This window comes from Lonchura striata, chromosome 3 (genome assembly GCF_046129695.1).
Source record: "Lonchura striata isolate bLonStr1 chromosome 3, bLonStr1.mat, whole genome shotgun sequence".
NCBI classification, from domain to species: Eukaryota; Metazoa; Chordata; class Aves; order Passeriformes; family Estrildidae; genus Lonchura; species Lonchura striata.
In genome coordinates this window covers 89,172,962-89,193,291 of record NC_134605.1, presented here as the reverse complement: position 1 = coordinate 89,193,291, position 20,330 = coordinate 89,172,962, and the positions used below count along the sequence as shown (strand labels likewise).

The window sequence follows — 20,330 nt, the reverse complement described above, 5'->3', positions numbered from 1 at the left end:
TGGTATTTTCATAAACAACACAGTGTCCTACTCATTACCATTTACAATTTTGCATTTTTTTACTATTTTGAATAAACCGATCACAATATTTTGCTACAGATAGACAGCTACCTCCAGTTTGTAACTAAGTGAAAAGCAACACTAGCTAGGCTAGAAATTACCTCTCAAAATCCCCACGCCTGGTGAACCATTCTGCTCCCACAAGCTCATTTGAGATTGCTGTGTGTTTTTTAAAAGATAATAGAAAGAGGAGTTGCACATCAGCTACTACTCCACTTTTTCATCATCTATGAAGCCACAGAGCAAAACATTTTGACTTCTCACCAGGCAAACACTATTTTTGTGTCTTGTGTAGGATGGTGCTTTGTACATCTAGCATAACTCCTCTTTGTGTGAGTGGTTTTTGGTTTGATTTTTTATCTTCCACTCTCACTCACAGTAACTACTGCACATCATCACTGAGCTCTGTGGCTGTGAGTCAAAAGTTGCAGATTTTAGGGTGTGTTTGAAATTTTGTCAACCCCTGGAGCCTGGCCAGTCTTGCAGTACTTCACCCAAGGGTGGCTGTGCCCTGAGGGGAGCAGGGTGCTCTCTGGCTCAGCCACCAGCCTGCTGAATGTGCCTCAGGTTAAAGCTCAGCTGAAGGAGCTCAAAGGGTCTGAGTGATGCCACCCACCACAGCTGCCTTGGTGGCAGTGCCTAGGGTGTTACAGCTGGAGTGTCACACCTAGATGTTCTGGGGGCACCAACCCATGGTGAGCCCCTGCACATCAGGCTCCTGCACAGCCAACAGCCCTGTGGTTTTAAATGCCTTGAATGGCCTCAGGGGCTCTGCAGGAAAACTAAAGAGCTGCCCTTCTTGGAAACTTCAGCTGCTATGAGGTCACTGTCACTGCATTTAATTTGCAGAAATGGCACTTCAGGTGGGTGCTTCAAATGCAGTTCAAGTTTCAGCTTTGAGATTGTGAGAAGTTTCTAAGAGTTGGTGACATTAATTCTGTAATTCCACTTTAAAAAATCTTCAAGCTGTTCAACAGTATTAAAACCCTTTACAGTAATACACAGCCTGGGCTGTTTTCAGAACTCATGCTGTGCAACACTTAAGTTGAAGATAGCATTCCTTCAATATTTGGGTTTTTAAGGCCATTATAAGGTTATTCAGGCAAAAAAAAAGTATTTTTGTTTTCTTTCTTAGATCCTCTTTGTACTGATACCTAGAAAAAAATTTATTTTTTATAGCACTTGTGCTATCACAGAATTGCAGAAGAGGTGGGTTAGAAGGGAGTGATGAAGATCATCTAGTCTAATGCCTGTGGAATGAGCCTAAAACCCTGCCAATTAATCCTTAGCAGGGTGTTAAGCAAACACATTGATTTTCTGTGTTAAAACTGCATGCAAGAGATAGCAGGAGTATGTTACGTCTGATATTCTTCAGATACCTGTGTAAAGAGGCAGATGCAAATGCTGATTTGTGTTTAACTAAAAAAAGAAAAAACACCAAAACAATGCAAAACCCCCAAATAACAATCACTAGTGACTATTTACCTGTTTATTTTCAGAAAATGTACCAGGCATCTTTGATATATTAATAATACTTTAATGCCACTTCCAATGTCTACAATCTTAAACCTTGTCACTGTATTGGCCAGAGCAATCAAAAAAAGCAAAATGACCAGAAAAGAAACCCTATTTTGTATTTCAACCACATGGTAAAGAAATCAGAGGCAAGAGCTAAGAAACACCGTTTCTATTTGTCTAGGGCATCCACACTTGTTCCTTTCAGTGCTCTCATGTGCTGCCTTGGATCCCATCTGTTGGCAACACACACCCAAGAATCAAGCACACGTTTCTCAATCAGATTGAGGTTGCACAACTTGTTGTTACAGCAATTTTTGAAATTTAATATACTGACAATTTAATATAACCACAAAAAGTAGTGACTTATATCAGATCCAACAATAAGCAAACAAACGTTTTAAGTTGCATGATGCAACTAGTGTCACTTACAAGAGAACAGCAGAATTAATTTCTAGGGATTTTACAGAACAGCATACACAAGATACTCAGTTTTAAACACTGATTCTTCTGATTGAAGGTTTATGGTATGTTGACTTTTGTTTAACAAATCTGTTACATTTACTTGAGATCATGATGGTGATAAAACCAGTTATGTACGTTTCTTCTTCTAGCCAGTTACATTTAAGCCATTAGTGACAATGCATCTTAATCCTCACAATGAGAGTGGTGATTCTTCTGGTCCACAGTAATTTTAAATTTTTCTTATCGACTTTAGTGAGTTTTGCAGAACTGACAATCTATTTATCAGTATTACCCTTCTACAAGAAACCTGAGAATGAGCCAAGTTCAGTACTAGACTCTCCTGGTGTTGAGATAACTTATATAGAACACTTCAACATGGAACATTAGCAGGTTTCTCTTATTCCATTAATAGCACCTTTCACCTTAAGCATTGCTGTGTTTTTCATTCTATAATTTCGATTATATGCTTGGATGCCATATTTAACAGAGAATTATTTTATTCTCCCAATACTATTTGTGCATTAGAAAGAAGATCTGCACAACTTTTGCTTCCTACAAAAAGGTGGCAAGGTCGTTTCCATGAATTCGAGCTTGCTGGACCATCCTTGCACTCTAATTTTGGTACAATTCAGGTACTGGAACTTCAACCGAAGGTCTATGACTACACTTAGAAAAGCAGCAGGGGCTCAGGTAGTGTCACTGGAATGCAGCAGCATGTGTGTTGGCTTGCTGCATGATGAACTCCCACAGAGGAGGGCAGATCATTCACCTGTTAACACCTGGAGCTCTCAGCCTGAAGGGTGCATGAAGCTTCAAGGGCAGGCTTGCTGAGTCTTGTGCATGTACCTCACATAACCCCCCAGAGCGCTGCATGTTCAGCTGCTCAATGCTCTTTAGATTATCCCACCTCTACAGAAATAATGCAAACGAAAACTTCACGTCAGATGTGCTGCAGCCCAATAATGAAGAAAATAAAAAGTTATATTTTACTGAAGCATAAAAATTAAACAGGAAATCTGACTGACAGTGTGGTAATTCAGGCATTTTGACTACCAAAGTGTTGCCTTAAGAAACACTGAAAATAAGAAAGTTTCAAAATTGTCTTAAGTGGAATATATAAGGTTTTTTTAAAATTAACCACACACACACAAGCACAAAAATTCGTGTGATCAGTCATACAACTTTGAGATTTGCTATTTCCAGTTGGAAATACATCCCTAGCATTACTGCTCTGCATCTAACGATGCCCCACGTACTGGGAGAACACCCATTCATTGAATGGATACAACATAGAAGTGACAAAGCTGTAGTGTCCATACTCTTTAGTGAATCCCTATTTCACTAAGACATTAACAATCACTGAAGTTTCCTGCTAGTGGTAGCTTTATCAGCGAAGGGCAAAAAATTGTGGCAAGATCCAGATAATACAGCCAATGAGTTCTTCAAGATATAAAAAGAATATACAGGAGTGCAATGAATTTTGTGTCTTGTGGCACAAGAATCTCTTGCTCTTAATCCAGAGTACCATGGATGTAACAGAGCTACATCCACACCCACCATGCAGTCCCAGGGATGCAAAGAGAAGAGCATTTTTATTACCAGCCCTGCACCTGTAGGTTTTGCTAGCTAAAACATATGATATTTTAATGGGTACACTTTGAGTGGAGAATGAAGTAATGTTTGTAATAAAAATTATTCATGAGGGAGAACACAAGTGCTAAAACATTTAGGCATGTGTCTTCTTCCAAAAGGAAAACGTTAGTGCCACTGAAGAGTGATGTGAATACCTAAGGGTTCCTGCAATCTGCAAGTCATCTGGTTTACATCTACACACTAACCCCAGCAGAATAAAGAATCAAAATTTTCAAGCAGCATACATGCAGGGCACTTCCCAGAAAGATGCTAATTTGAGCAGTGTCTGTCACAGTCATATTAGAGAACAAGCACTGCAAGGTCTCAACAAAAAAAAGATCCACTTTAGATTTAGGGGGGGAGTAAAATGAAAACTCAGTTACCCAATGCTACAAGTAACTATTCCTACATTAAAGTATATGCAGTACATTTCAAATTATCTTAAATTCATCAAGTCTGTCAAGTCTCCACCTATGAAACAACTTCTGAGTCATTAAAAACAGTAGTTTAGTGACATACTGTAAATACAAACAACCTATATCAATTGTACAGTGTGTTACAGTATAACATAAAATAGTACAAATTGTCATTATGTATAGTACTTACTTTCCAGTATGCTGTACAAAGTCAAACAAGGCAAAAAAGGATGTTTCAAACACTTTGTGGTTTTGTTTGCTTTTCATGAAAAATGAGTAAAACCCCATGAAACTTGTCGACAGACAGTGAAATGTAAAAGTTGCCATATTAAAACCAGTTGTCAAAATTCTTTATGCATACACTCTCCCCTAAGTTGTGAGGTGGCCCCATGATGCTATAACCATCTTGTCCCAAGTACCTTACTTCTTAAACTGCTAAGACAGATAGGACTTGACTCCGTTTATACATACAGTGATTGAATGCACTTGGTAAAAAATAGAGGCCTTTATCCAAGAGAAAATACAGGAAACATTATGGTGAAGAACACATGGTTTTGTTGCAAGAGCAAAGGGATGGAGTGCCCTCCTTGCCAGCAACAGGACAGCTCTAACAGTTTGTCAAAGAAACTGCAGTACTCGGTAGAAAGCCTCATACAGTAAACATAAAATACAGAGTTCAGAGATCTTTAGTGTTTGTGCATAACTTGCCACTCACTTCTCTCCCTGCAGACAGTGGGAATAAGAATACATTTCAGTTTTCATACTCATTGACTTAGAAACAAAGTCAGTCAAGCTTTCTACATGAATTCACATAGTGAAAAGTCCTTCCTTCAGAAATATACAGGATGACTCAACCAGTTTTCATTCTTATCCACCATTTATAAAACTATTACGAGTCCGATTTTTTTAAGCAGCAGATTTTGCATTTGTCACTGGCAGACTTGTAGAAATCTTAGAAAGTTAAAATTATATCATACCATACAAAAACATGTAAACAAAATGGATAATTTTTATAAGGCATGCATGCTCTCGAAGAGGATTATAAAGTGTTAATTTTTGCCAAACAAAAGGTATCTCATTTTTTAAAGCACCTTAGTGATTTAGGAGCCTTAGCCCAAATAACCTTGAAGTTAGATTTGGGCTCCTAAATATCTAAATCAGTTCTGTAAAATTACTGAAGCACTTTGAAAATTTTTTGCCATGTCGCTCATCTTGAAGAATTAGACTTCCTTATTTTTAAATCTGAGACAACATTCAAGAACGTCTCCCTAATATAATCAGCTGCAATTTTTTGAATCCCTGTAACTTAGTTTATGGTATCTATGAAAAAATTTCAAATATGATAAATACTTTCTAACAACACTTAGAAAATTTCTTTTTCATAAGATGACAACAAATAAGATACAACAATCAAAATTGAACAAGAATATGATCATACATTCCTTTAGAACAGCTATTAGTGTTATTTGTTCAACCTGTTAAGACTGAGAAAAACAAACTTACAAAACATCTGCAGCATAGCATTAGGTAAAAAGGAGCATTTTTGGCACCACACATTTTTAATCTAAGCTTTTAGGCCCGATATATAGCAAGTTAAACATACACAGTGGCAGCTTGGAAAGCCTCTTCTGAAATGCAACATTTTTAAAGGACAATTGGAAGATGCCATTTGATGATCATTAGCTGATATCTAAGTAACGTATACATTGGAACCAAGCCTAGATACTCATCCCAAATGTTTACACATATACCTTAGCACACACATATATAATGCAAGGATCTTGCACCCACAGGACTGCCAGAATCCTGGCAGAACATTAATATGGTCAGGCATAAAATGAAGTGGTGTTTTTTTGCTCTTCATTTATCGTGGTAGTATCCTCACTAACCAATTCTAATATTTTTTTTGAAATTTAATGGCAAGGTTGCTACATTACCTTGGGCCATAGAATTACAGTCCGTACCTATAGATGTAAGTACTATCCTTACATTAAATGTGCTTTGCAATTCAGTAATACCTAGTTCATAGCTCTGTAAGTAATTCCTTGAAAAAGGAAAAGCTCACCTATCTGTACAAAGTGCACGAGGCAGCCATGGTTCTCTGTGTCGCCACCAGGTGTCTCACGCCACACAACAAACCCACGGCATCAGCAAGTTCATTGAAATCCACCCTCCCTCTAGGAGGCACAAGATTTGCTAAAGCACCAGTAAAAATACCTCTACAGCTGGCTTTATTCTGTATTCAATTGCACAACTTCATCCAATTCTCTGAGTTGCTTAATTTCCTCCAAAAGTGGTCTAAGGTATACTGCAGTTGCTAAAAGGACTTCTGTTTTTCTTGGTCCTCTGTTTGTTGGGTTTAAGGTTGATGACATCTCCACCATTAAGAGTGCTAGAATTCTGGTTGGAGTGACTTCCACCAGCTGTATTAAAAACACCTACAGAATTCAGACAAGAGAAGTATTTGTATTTGTTTACTGCTTGCAGCATAATACATTACCACTTTAGACACAACACCTGCTAAGGCATAGTAGAGCACCTCAAATGTATAAACTAGTTTTTAAATCTATTTTGGGTCAATTTTGTAGCTAAATTGGAAGTAGAAACAGTTGGAATTACTAGCTAGTTGGAATTTAAAACTAGTATGCATCTGTGTAATTGAAGGGCAGCATATGCACTCATCTGTGTATGTTACTAACTGCACAAAGTTGTGGTTAGTTGAGTAACATAATAGAAGAAAAACATGCTGATTTAAAATTCAAGAACTTTGTTGATATAAAGGTAAGTAAAAGGCCTGAATAAAAACTGAGTGCTTTAAGGAAAATAAATTATCTGACTCAGAAATGCTTTAAAGAAGACCTACAGAAGTTCAGTGTTTTCTTAGAGAAGGCAACTTACAAACACCTTCTGATTACATGCCAGATTCTTTCCCGATGAGTCTTCTAAGTCCACACTGAGATGAGCAATGCTATGTAAGGCTAATTACATTAAAAAAACCCAACAAGCATCCTTCGCAAATCTTTGCACAATCTTGATTAAATTAATTTAGTAAAAGGACACTTGCCAAGCATTAGCTAGAAACTTTTGTGCATCAGTTTGACCATCTTGTAATTTTAAAGAATCACAAAGTTATTTTACAGAAAGAGATGATATCTTGAGATAGGGAGGTAATAATTGACTGATTCACCTTGTATTAATTCCATAAGGAAACAGATGAGACCATAAGCTTTGATTGCACAAAATACCGTTTCTAGGGGGTTTTTTATTATAGTATACATACCAATCTTGTTACTGCTTATATGTAGTACTTCTGAATCTTCTGCTGTTTGTTGCTTGAGCTTTTGAAGATATTTATCGGCCAAATACTTAAAAACTGGAAAGTTAAAAAAGAAAAAAGGTATATCACAGAATGCTTAAAAATATTAATAATCATCATCATAATACCATTATATCAAAATCCTGCATGGTGACCAAAGTGCATTTCACACCCCAGGTTTAGCACAACCTGATGAGTGCTTCTGGGCAAGCCTGTGTCCTAGGCAGAATCCAGGTCACCCCAGTATTGGCCCAGCTCCTGCAGTTTGCAGTACTGAAGTCTTGCACAGAAATATCTCAATGCTCTTACAAAAAAACGTGATGAATACATATTGCCAAATGTTTCAATTCATGCAACTTGGAACTTCTTACAATTATGTAGTAATTTAATATATATATATTTTGCAAGAAGCCTTAGAAAAACAGTAGTAATGTAAAATAAGTCTATTAATAATACTTGGCAACAAGGTTTTTCTAATTAACTAATGCTACCCTCATTTCTATTGGCTTATATAAAGCTGACCTAAGAATCTGAAAAAATATACAACTAAAGCAGAATTTTCAGAACCTAGATGTGTTATGATTATTTACATATGTAATTCAACTCATTTAAAAATGATACAAAGAGTTTTACATTTTCTCTTGCAGATTTTTCCCATGGTGAATGATGTTAATAGAGAAGAAACAGGGAGTTTACTATTAATCTTGGCTAATTAAACAAGAATATATCATTAGGGAGTATAGTACATGATTATTCAAACCCAGCCCACAAAAGACAGAGACTCAAAATTTTAACACTACTCTTATGAAATTAAGTACATTAAAAGTGGTACCTAAGACCTAATTAAATATCACCAGAAAACACTGCAAGAGATGCAATCTTTTAATGTACTTCATTTAAATATAATGAAAAAATTAAAATAAAATATGACTAAAATATAATTATTTCTATCAATTATTTATTAACTATTAACAATAACAAAATGATCTGTTCAACAATATTTATGTTACAAAAATTCAGCTTCTACTATGTGTATTTGTTTTCAAAGCTCATGCTTACTGACAATCATTAGGACTAAGGAGCCTTAACACACTGGCACTTGTGAACATGGCAGCTGTGTGTGTTTGTGGAAGAGGAAGATGTGCATGAAGAAATGGGCCAACCCACTGATATCAAGTAATGTTGGCTGTGTTTAAGATGTGCTGCTACGGAACATAACGAGGGCTGCCACAGCACGCAAGGATGTGCAAGTACCAGCTGGCTCCAGCCCGGGGAAGCTCGGGGCCATGGAGCAGCGCCCAGGCGCGCCCTCCCTGCGGCAGCGCCTACCTTCGCTCACGTTCAGGTCTTCCTTCACCGACGCTCGGTAGAACCTCACCTTCAGCTTCTTTGCCAGCGCTTCCGCCTCCTCACTGCACGACACCAGAGGGCTTTGTAAGTCCTTATTTGGTTCATTTGTCAGCATTTATTCTTATAAACAAAGTGCTTCGCTTTAAGTTAAACATGGCAAAGTGGGTTAAGAAATTCAAGACAGTCAAAAAATACCTAATTCTTAATTTCTTTACAGTATCTCCACTATAAAAAGAAGGTATTTTACATGCAGTTTCTCTATAACTCAGAGAAATTCTTTCCAGTATTTGTTGACTTTACTAAATAAAACTTCCCAAGGGTTCAAAGAAGTGTGTGGGTGAAACCAAAAGGAAGGAAGCTGTAATTAACAGAACTATTACTGCAAACTATAAACAACAAAAATTAAACGTTAAGTATATCTTAATGAAGCAGTATGCTATGCAATCAGATGAGTGCACAGATGCAGTATGCTATGCAATCAGATGAGTGCACAGATGAAATCAAGAATTACTTTTTTCTGTGAAATGAAAAAGAACTTACGTTAAAGTTTAAGCAACTTATGAATACTTTCCTAAGGAAAATCAAATCATCAGAAAGATAATGTTACTGAGGCAGACAGAGTATTCTGAGAACCAAACCTAAGTGACATACCATGAATAAAGGAGGAGTTCAAATGCAATTTTGCTTTTCCTTTGAAAAATCCTCAGAATTCTTTGCAGAAGAAGTAGAAGCTGATTTATGCCATCAATGATAGCAAACAGACAACAAAGAAAGCCAGTGCAGGAAACAACAAAAAAAGAAGAAATAATTTAAATCTCCCAGGAAAATGAAAGAAATTGAAGAAGTGGAGAATGATCACCTTGATCATGCACTATTTTCTACATGAAATGCTGTGGTAAATAAACACATTTGTTAAGCTGATTTACAACAAGAACGAAATTGGTTACATACACAAGGGCAGAATGAATTGACAAGAAAATCTGTAAAGAAAAATACAGCAAGGAAGATTCAGCACCATGCAGTCTGAGAATATTACCACAAATTTATTTCTATAGAGGCACATGTTTTGATAAAAATGAATAATAAAAACCAAATCAAAGAAAGCAAAGAATATTAGCAAGCATTCACTAGCCAAACAGACAATGTGCCTTCAGTGGTGCACAGCAGAGTTTAAAAGTCACTGAATTTTAACAGGAGAGAAAATCTATAGTTTTAGATCTTTAAGGGAAAATAAAAAGGCTGTGAATCATATTATGCCAGAACCAGACTTTTCACGTCTTCCCTCTATTACTTTTGGCTTCAGGATGCAGCATGAAATAAACAGAAAGCTCCTAGCTTTGCAGCACATCTGCCCAAGTATGTACACTCATGCAGCAACATCTGCCTCTAGGGCACGTCTAGATGCAGGACACAGGTGGGACAACCCAGATACTCTTAAGTCTTCAGCAGAAACCCCCACAGACTTCTTTTTTTAAAACTTGTGTATACAGGAGGCACCTATTGATCCTTAAAAGTAGTATAATAGAACTCCTACTTCTTTATGCAAGAGTCATCAAGAAGATCAATCTTATTCTGCACAAGAACTGTGGGAATGTCTCCAACTTCAGTCACAACTTTTTGCTTCCAGGCAGGGATTGCTTTGAAGGACTCTCTGTCAGTTGTAGAAAACACAAGAACACAAGCCTGGGCTCCTAGAAATAAAAAAAAAAAAGAAAAAAAAGAAAAAAAAGAAAAAAAAATACACAAAAATTAGCCAATAAACAATAGAAAAAACAAATTGTCATCTATTTAAAATATGATGGATTTTTTAAGTCTTTCCCATGAACATGCACTTTTACCACCAGCTTGTAAACCACTGGTCATAGATTCCCAAAATGAAAATTCATTGCCATATTATTTTGATCTTTACAGCCATCGTCATGATGACTATGGGTCTGTTACCTTTAAAGCTAATTCCAGAATATTGAATGCATGCAGGGGAAAGGAAGAGATCTGGAAAGGCTGGAAAAAGGGAAGGGGAGGTTCATTTATTGCTGTTTTACAGACAGATTAATGAAGGCCAGAAGGCAATTTTTTTTCCTGTATGCAACATCTGCAAAGCTCATTTCACATTATTCTTTGTGGTACAGTAATTTGGATTCTGAAAAGCAGAAAACTTTTAAAAAAAGATTTCAGATGAAGATGTGATTATTTCAAGTAAATTGTTAGTAACTTTTTGGGGAAAATTAGTGTGTTTCTAGTTAATACTATCAGATAGTCTAATAATTCTATTAGAGCACTACAATAAATTTTACAAAATCTTTTGTTACAGTTTTGTAAATAAACAATAGTTAAACTCCATGGATACTGAGAAGGTACCTCCACAGCTGAAATATTAATGTGTGATCTTTTGACTGTCCAGTAGCCCTTTGTTAATTCTTAAGAAACTGCTTTTCTTTGCACACTCCATTATTTATATGCCTTCAATATACTAGTTATTTAATAAGACAGTATGAAAGGAATAGATAGCCAGGGTTTTTGAGACTCTAGTATAATCTTGTGGTGAACCTCTCACATTAATATCATATAGCATGAAAAATTTTTCATCAGTATGAATTTTATCTCTGAGTTTCATGAAGTATCCCTGACTCCTGTATTCTGTTCATGTTTTTATTTTTTCTAGCACCACCCAAGTTGTCTTACGAGGTTTGCTTTCATTTAGCTCTTTAAAAGTCGAGTTCAGAGCTATTTTCAGAAAGATTTCCTATGCTCTTTAACATTCTTCCACATGCATATTAAGACTCTTCTGTTATGGTTTTATACAAAACAATAAGGACTGCCCTAAGAACTTCAACTGAAGCTCTACCAGTAAAAAAGCAGCACTGCAGCCTTCCATAATTTTCCCTATTACTTGCATTGTAAAACTCTTTGTTTTCCCTACTGTCCACACTGTATTCTAAAGTACGCAATTATTCTGATGCAATTCCTGTGACAAATTCATTGTTACGGGTGTAAAATTCATTATTATTTTTTCCAAAGCAGGTTAGTTTGCATTTGCCTATTATCTCACAAAGTAGCTTAATGGAGATGAGAGCATTTATTAAACTACTCCCACCATCTGTAAGCATCACTTTGTTCAGTTTCAAGACGAAGAAATCCTTTGTGAAGTTTGCAAACTAAGACACCTTCACCTCATCTTTCCCCTTCTACCTATTCCTTCTGAATGCTACCACAGGTAGCAGTAAGTTTAGAGGGAAAAGCCCTCATATGTTGTAGGTAAAGAGAAGGTAGCATACTACATCAGACCGTATTCCATTTACATATAGTACAGGTAGAATGCAGTGGCCAAGGACAGTAAAAATACCTCAGCTTGCCCATATTTGTTTCAAAAGGGAATTATATGACAGGCTTTAATAAAGAACCAAACTGAAATATTTTTGAGGACCTTCAAGATTTTTACAACAAACAGTAAAACAAAGTGTCATCAACCAAGACAAATTCTATACACTCATGTCATTATATATTTCCAAACATCTGCCAAAGTTATCAGTCACTGGATCATAAGTATCAGACTTAACTAATCCAATAACTCTGTAAGATGCTTATTCAAGAAGAGAAGACAAAAGTAGTTTTCCACTCAGGTTCAATGCAAAACAGTATCAACTGTGATCTTTCTGAAATGTGCTTCAGTATGGTGAAGAATTCATTACAGCAACAGAGTTCAACAGAAGATACCACAGGGCAGAGATTTTAAGATGCAAATTCTTTTCCTTTTAAGAAATCTGCTAAATACTAATTATTTTTACTGAAAACATAAACAATTTAAGAAATTATAATATGTATCTAAGAGTTCTAAGGAGAAAAAAAAAAGACAAACCCTAGAATCTAGCCAGATAAACACCTTTTTTTATGTAGGGACTGACACTATTCAGTAACATTACTATCTCAATCACTCACTGCTAATAGAGTCATACACCACCTCTGTCATACCACAGATTACATACAACAACAGGCACCAGCAGCAAAGGCTCAGGATAGTATCAAACAGGAGCATAACAGCTCAGGATGTTCTCAAATATTTTAAATTAAGCCTCTTTTGTAAGAAGCTGTTCCATAAAGCAACTTTAAAGTACTGAAGAAAATGACATGGTGTGCAATTACTGCGTTGATAATTCCTCTATATTTTTAAATGTTTCAACTGCCTGCAGCATCACTGACATAATATTTATACCTAGAACAATTCAGAAAAAGAAATTAGACACCAGTGCTACTTAATTCAAGTAAAGCATGAGCATGTCAGCTCATGAATTGGTCTCAAAGATCCTCAGCAGACTATCTTATCCCCATAGACTACACAACCACATTTTTTGCCTTTCATAATGGTACAAAGCCTTTATAATAGAAAGTGTAAGGAAATTCCTTGCCATGAGAGGACTCTCACAGGGCTTTATACCTGACCCTACTCATTTCACTCAGTACTTTGCATTACCTTTTACAGGCTATGATAGAAAGCACATATTCCCTACAAAACTGATGGTTACTTGTTCAATCTCAGTATCATCGTACAGAAATCCTTGTTTACTGCTGATGTTCTAACCTCTGTGGGTCCTGGCCATCTTAGACAGGATCAGCAGGATTTAATGTCTCCTTAACAGTATCTAAAAAAACTGTACCAGGGCAGTATTGCAGGCCTTCCATTATCATATTTGCTACACACAAAAAGGGTTAACAAATGCAAATTAAAGCAATCCTATGAAGGCTTTATTACAAAGAATGAACTATTTTGCAACAAAATGAGGATCTTGACAATTTGATTAATCAGCAACTGCGTAACACAATAATGAGTAAGATGTCTGTTTTCCATCAAAAACCTAACAAGGATGTTCAAGATATACCAGTGGTAGTAGAAGGAACAAAATACATACACAAAAAAATTATCAAATACTGCTTTGAGAAACATTTGACTTCAATCACATAGAAACTTGTGAGAAGATGCATGGGACAATAAAAAAAATTTATTAAAAAAATTATAAAAAAATTATATACACTGCCTCCTTCAACTCTGAATCTAGGCTGCTGGACTCCTTGCACTGTTTGATTGTGGGCATGCAACTACACTGGCTGCACACACTTGCTTGCACATAGGAAATCACATGACAAATCCACGTCAGCTCCAATTCTCTTTCTCTGCAAAGCTGAATGAATCTGGTCCTTGAACAAGAAACACCCAGAGACAGGCTCTAAAGCATTCGTGTGTGAGCACTGAAGAACTGACAATGCACAGTGTCCCAGGGGAGTACATAAGCCCTAGTGCAATGATAGTGTGACAATGACCTGTGGGAGCAGTGAACCTTAAATTAACAGCCAGCATCTATCTTACCTATCTTAGAAGTGTCCTCCCCTTATCAGCAATAATTAGCAATAAAATCTTGGCATTTCCAAAGTAAGCTTGACTTTTTGGTTCTATAATAGTGTGATAGCTGAGGCTAGACCAGAATTGCACTCCAGGCTCTTCCAATTTCCCTCGTCCTTCATGAGTCAAAGTCTAGTGTAGAGCAGTCTCTATCTGACACCTTGAACTATTTATTGTACACTCACCATGGTGCTACAATGTGTACAGGCTGACTGTGCTGAAAGAACTTCTGTACAAAGAACTCCAAGGCAGAGATCTAACAGCACTAAGCTGGGCATGAGTCATGACCAAGATTTCAAGATAGTAATGCGATTTTTTAATTTTGTTTTTAAACCAGCAGGTTGCTTGTGGTAAGTGAGGCCAGTAGGTGTAGTCCTGAGTTCTTCTCAATGCTCCACATTCTAACCTATCAGTCTTGGTAATTAGGAGAAAAAGTCTTTGGCTTGAAGCAACTGGGGAGTGCAAAGCACACAAAATGACTAAAGGCCAGGACAGTGAAAAGGAAGCTCCAAGAGAATCAGCTACTACCATCTAAAATTCATCTGCTCAACTTGTCAGCTGTAAATTATTTATATCTACATGACAAAAGAAGATCTTTTTCTGAGGAAATAGTAATCATCAATCACAGGCAATAACAAGAAGTATCACCAAGAAAACCCACCTATTAGCAAATTGATTATGAAACATAAAACCATCATAAGACTGTAGCACCCTGAAACAGCTTGGCATAATCATTATTTTATCTCCAAATGAGGTAATTTTATACTATAGCAGTATATTTCTCCCCCATCTCAAGTAATTAGTTTGCAAGAACTGAACAGTGGAATCTTTACCAAGTCATTTGTATCTCTTCCATAAAAAAACCCCAATATTTACAGAACCATAGTTAAATTATAAGCAAAGAAAGCTTAAGTATGCAATTTGAAACTGGTTAAATAGATAAGCTGCCTTTACACAAATAATATAGTTTATTTTATGCAGTAAATACACTTTTGTTACTGCTCTTGTTTTAATGTATTCAAGGCAGACTGTACTAGCAAAAGAACTCTTGTGCCCTGTAAACTGTCTTTCTAGAATGACTGCTGGATTTCCTCCCCTTAGATTAATTACTGTGTGCCTCATCCACAGTTTTTGGAATATTTATTAATACGCGTCTCACAGAAGTAATGAAACACTTTTAGAGGGGAAGTATACATTTGCATCTGATTGTTTGAATGTCTACACTCTATACAGTTTCTGTGCAGACATTTTTCTCATTTCATTAAATGTTTTCTAAAGGGCACTACTGCATAAAGCGGACATAATTAAGACAAGGAACTTGCACAAAGAGAAAAAACATTCAAGAATTGAAAAAGCTGAACTAAACATGCTTTGCACACACATGAAATAATTAAAATTCTTAATACAAAGATACAAAAATATTTTATTGATGCACAGACCAAGAAAACCCCAACTACCAAACAATAAACATGGTATTTTCACCTCTATAGTAGGCCTTAGTTATTGCATCAAATTCCTCTTGACCTGCAGTGTCCCATAACATTAGCCTGACATCTTCACCATTAACTCTGAAATAAACAAGACAGTTTTGTGATCAATACAGTAACAGGAATAAATCAAAGCAAATGTCATGGAAATACTTCTGCTTCTACACTATAAGAGTAATCCAAATCATATTTAAGTGGATTTAAACATAATGTAACTTATTACTAATATTGATTCACCTTTGTAACATACTATGGCAATAGTCCTTCAATTACATTAAATGTTCTTTACAGACAATCGGTATTACATTTTCTTCTTCCTTTCCTCTTCTTCCTCTATATTTCCCTCTACAATGAAATACAAGATAGACATAAAAAAAGCTTAGGTGCCTGAAGGATTGTGCTTTTCCCTTTTTCATCAGCCTGCAGAATTTATAGAATTTTCTTACTTCTCATTATCATAAGACTTTCCACTTTACCAAACATAATAGCATATGAACTGCTTATACTGCAGGTATTTTCTCACTGTCAATTTTTTCTATATTGGCTAATAAATTTGTGTAATTATTTTATCATAAGCAGTTTCACTTCTTCACAATCACAAAAAAATGATTAAAAAATAATCAACTGGTGGTAGCATACAAAGCAAACTTGTCAAAGAGTCGGGTATGGCAGATATTCCAGATTTTATTTATATTTTAAGTTTTGGATGGAGAATAAGGGATATAACAGTGCAAGAGAGAAAACAACTCCTTTTAGTGTGCTTCAGAAACAGCAGGCCTTGTTTTCCAAGCCTTCATAAATTTCAGGATTACAACAGAAAAAAGAAATAGAGAGAGAGGTAAAAATCAATAGTATGCCATCTGTTTAATACATACTGGATCTGTCTTTCCAGGAAATCTACACCAATCGTTTTCTTGTAGTCTTTTGTAAAAATCCCCTTGCAATATCGCTGAATCATACTGGACTTCCCAACAGCTCCATTTCCTACTACTACCACCTTGATGGCCACCTCCATATCTTCTTCCAACATCTCTGCGCCTCAGGTGACTCTCTGGTTTATTCAGGAAACTACTGATTCTGTCAACAAAGTAAATAGCTATTATGTTCATAAAAATGCTGTGAATAGAAAGCAAGAGGCAAGATAATCACACAGATTAGGGTCCTATATATAGATAGTACAATTTATTTCTGTCTTTGTCACAGATTGTTTAAATGACCTCAGACAAGTTATATAACTAGCTTTGGTTTGACACTTACTAACTGAAAATTATAAAAACTGGAGGTAGAGGATAATTTATTCGGCTTAATGTAAAGATATTTCACTAATGTTTTGGTGGCTTTTTTTCTTAATGAGGAAGAAATGGAGGCACTGAACTACAAAATCACAGAATTGTTAATGTTGGAAAAGACCTCAAAGATCAGCAAGTCAAATCATTAACACAGCACTGCCAAGTGCTAAACCATGTCCCTAAGTGCCATGTGCACACATCTTTTAAATACCTCCAGGGATGGTGATACTGCCCCATTGCCCCAGGCAGCCTGTTCCAATGCTTGATAACCCTTTCAGTGAAGTTTTCTAATATCCAACCTAAAACTCCCCTGGCAAAACTTGAGGCCCTTTCTTCTTGTCTATTGCTTGTTACTTGCAGGTGAGACCAACCCCCACCTTGCTACAATCTCCTTTCAGGCAGCTATAGAAAGCAATAATGTTTCCCCTGAGCCTCCTGTTCTCCAGGCTAAATGATCCCAGCTCCCTCGGCCTTTTCCCACAGGACTTGTGTTCTAGACCCTTCCCCTCACTGCCTTTGTCTGGAGACCCTCCAGCCCCTCAATTTCTTTCTTACAGTAAGGGGCCCAGAACTGCACACAGGATTTTGAGGTGCTGAGTACAGGGGGACAATCCCTGCCCTGGTCCTGTTGCCACACTATTGCTGGTACAGGCCAGGGTGCCACTGGCCTTCAGGGCCACCTGGGCACACACTGGATCATGTTCAGCTGCTGTTGCCCAGCACCCCCAGGTCCTTTCCCACTGGGCCCCATTCCAGACACTCTGACCCCAGTCTGTAGCTCTGCATGGTGCTGTTGTGACCCAAGTGTAGGAGCTGGAACTTGGCCTTGTTTCATCTCATAATTGGCCTTGTCAATCCAACCTGTCCAGATGACTCTGCAGAGCCTTCCCGCCCTTCAGCAGACCAACACGCCCACCCAACTTGGTGTCACCAGCAAACTGACTGAGGGTGCACATGATGGTGTCATCAAGATCACTGGTAAAGTTATTAAACAGGAGTGGCACAAACACTAAGCCCTGTGGAACACCACTAGCAACCAGCTGGCAGATGGATTTAAACCCTATTCACCACCCCTCTCTGAACCTCCATTCCTCAAATGCATGCTTCCCCCTAACTTTTCTCTAGGGAGCCTGGTTTTATCCCTTTTCCCCTTCACATCTAGTCTAAAACTACTTCAGTGAGTCCTAATAAGTCTTGTAAAAGTAGTTTCCTCCTTCGAAACAGATTTACCCCATCTACTGCCAGCAAGCATGGTTGCTGTGTAGACTGACTCACCACCAAAAAACCAAAATTCTGCCTGTAACACCAGGCTCTTCCACTTTCTTCCTATTTCATTCCCTGTGACTGGAAGGCCAGAAGAGAACACTGCTTGTGCTCCTGCTCCCTTAACCAGTTGTTCCAAGGCTTTGAAGTCTCACTTGACTTCCTTGGACTTGCTACAACTTCACCACTGCCCACCTGATTAAAGCTAATTTTAGGCCACGTTTTGCCGTGCCGGGATAGCATCACAATAATATTTTGCAGCTGCAAACTTCCTCCCAAGAATCAGATCGCGCTCCTTTCGAAGGAGTGGAAATTACTCCCGTTTTAAAGGCTCTGCCCATCACCACGCTCGCACCCGTGCTGCCAGAGCGCGGCTACCCGATCCCTTCGCTCGCTCCCTCAGACAGACGATGCCTCCTGCCTGCACGAGCCCACACCCGGCTACCCGGAGCTCGGCAAGCCCCGCTAGCACCGGGAAGCCAGATGGCCATTTGGGGCGAGAACAGCGGCAGCCACCCACAGGCCTCCGCAGAGCGATCCATCCCCCCGGTACCTCCCGGCCCTGCCCGAGGGGCCGCGCCGAGGGCGAGGCTCGGCCGCCCGGCACCAGCCCCGACCCCCGCCCGGCCCGGCCCCTCTCACCAACCCCTTGCGGAGCGGCGGGCGGCGCTCCCTCCAAGGGCAGGGCGCTGGAGGGGCGCAGGGAAGAGCAGATGGAGGAAAGGCGAGAGGAAACCGCTCGCTGGGGCCGACCCAACCCGGACGCACATCCCGGCTGCCCGCCCGGAAGCGCCGTCAGGACCGGGGGCGCCGCTCGGGGAGGCGCCGGCCCGCTGCCCCCGCCCCCGCGGCGGACCCCGCTCGGAGGGGCCCGGACCCCGCTGTGGGGCTGGGCTGCGATGGTTGTGCGTCCAAGTCGGGCTTGAGGCGAGGGAGAAGTTACTTTTGAGGGGTTTTCGTCTGGGTTCCTGAGGAAAGATCCGGACAATTATGATGTTTTCCTTTCCTACGGGTGCCTTTATCCCTGGTCCACTCCGTATACTGCATCCCTCACCTCATTCTCCATGGAAAACAAACCCGTGTGATCAGTCACGGGTTTTCCTTAGGCTAACCACGGAAGGCAGCTGCCCTCCTGTGTGTAGCACCCTTTTTTTTTTTTTTTTTTTTTTTTTTTTAACCGAGATGTGCCCATCACCGTGGCCCGTGGTCTGCTAGCTCCCAGGCTCTATATTAAACAGGAAAAGTTTTGGCATAACGATAGACGTGGTAGTCTTAAAATCTGAAAATTTAACCCTTCTTAACCCCTTATTTTCGTATTTTGGATGGTTGGTTTTCTAAGTTAAACTGCTGAAAGAAGTACACTGCCTTAAATCTCCTTTCCATACTGCAGAGCAGATCCCTGGCTGGGGTGGTTGCTCCTAGTGCCCCTGGCCCTCCTCCTACTCAAAGATGGCCAAGTAACACTTGGATATTGCCAAGGGTGGTTGATGAAGTCTGCCTTCCACAACAGAGAGCTCTCTATGCCTGTCCTGTGCTTCCCAAGGCAACAGCTTGGTTCTAGCCTCAGTTATGTCCCTAAATAAATACCTTTTGAATTAGAACATTGTGCAGTTACATTCCAAAGGAATAGTAAGATTTTATGCATGGTTTCTGTTTTGAAATTTAAATGTTCATCTAGTTAATGCTTATAGCCTCAGAGTCTGTCTAGTGCCAGGGCTTCTCTGTTCCTAAAGGCCTTGAATTGGAGAGCCCTCACATTAAGAGAAATTTGTTACCTGCCTAATACCAAAGTAATACATGGACTTGTGCCTTACTATACTTCCCTGTTTTCATCATGGGAGACGTTGGGGGTGTGGCTGGGATTCATCTCACCTAATGCCCACATTGTAAACACTTCATTGGTCTGGTTCACCTTCAGAACCAGAAAAAGAGAACATATGCATGTGGATCCCTGTAACTAGGCAGGATATTTGCCTGGTTGCCATGTTTGTACTACTTGAGAAGTTTTTCAGTCATTAGAATAATACATAATTGTCACATTAGTAAAAGTGGGAAAATCAGTTTTATGTACAATAAGTCGTGTCCAAACTATTGTTGAAGTAAGTTAATGTCTTCTGTAAGACCGATACAACCTTATTTTAAACA

At 38.6% G+C, this 20,330-nt stretch overlaps 1 protein-coding gene across 2 annotated transcripts; it reads right to left on the bottom strand.

Annotated features, from left to right (window-relative positions):
- Positions 1-1,534: 1,534 nt before the first annotated feature.
- RAB23 (RAB23, member RAS oncogene family) lies at positions 1,535-18,945 on the bottom strand. Of its 2 annotated transcripts, none has more exons than XM_021551110.2 (7): positions 18,832-18,945; positions 16,509-16,710; positions 15,629-15,714; positions 10,289-10,445; positions 8,734-8,816; positions 7,369-7,461; positions 1,535-6,526 (listed from the first exon to the last, which is right to left on the bottom strand). In XM_021551110.2, exons 2-7 carry the CDS (start codon positions 16,661-16,663, stop codon positions 6,387-6,389), a joined length of 714 nt encoding a protein of 237 aa, XP_021406785.1. In that variant the 5' UTR covers positions 16,664-16,710; positions 18,832-18,945; the 3' UTR covers positions 1,535-6,386. The 2 variants fall into 2 exon arrangements, with proteins under 2 accessions (XP_021406785.1, XP_021406786.1); XM_021551111.2 differs by having other exon boundaries at positions 18,828-18,939.
- Positions 18,946-20,330: the final 1,385 nt, after the last annotated feature.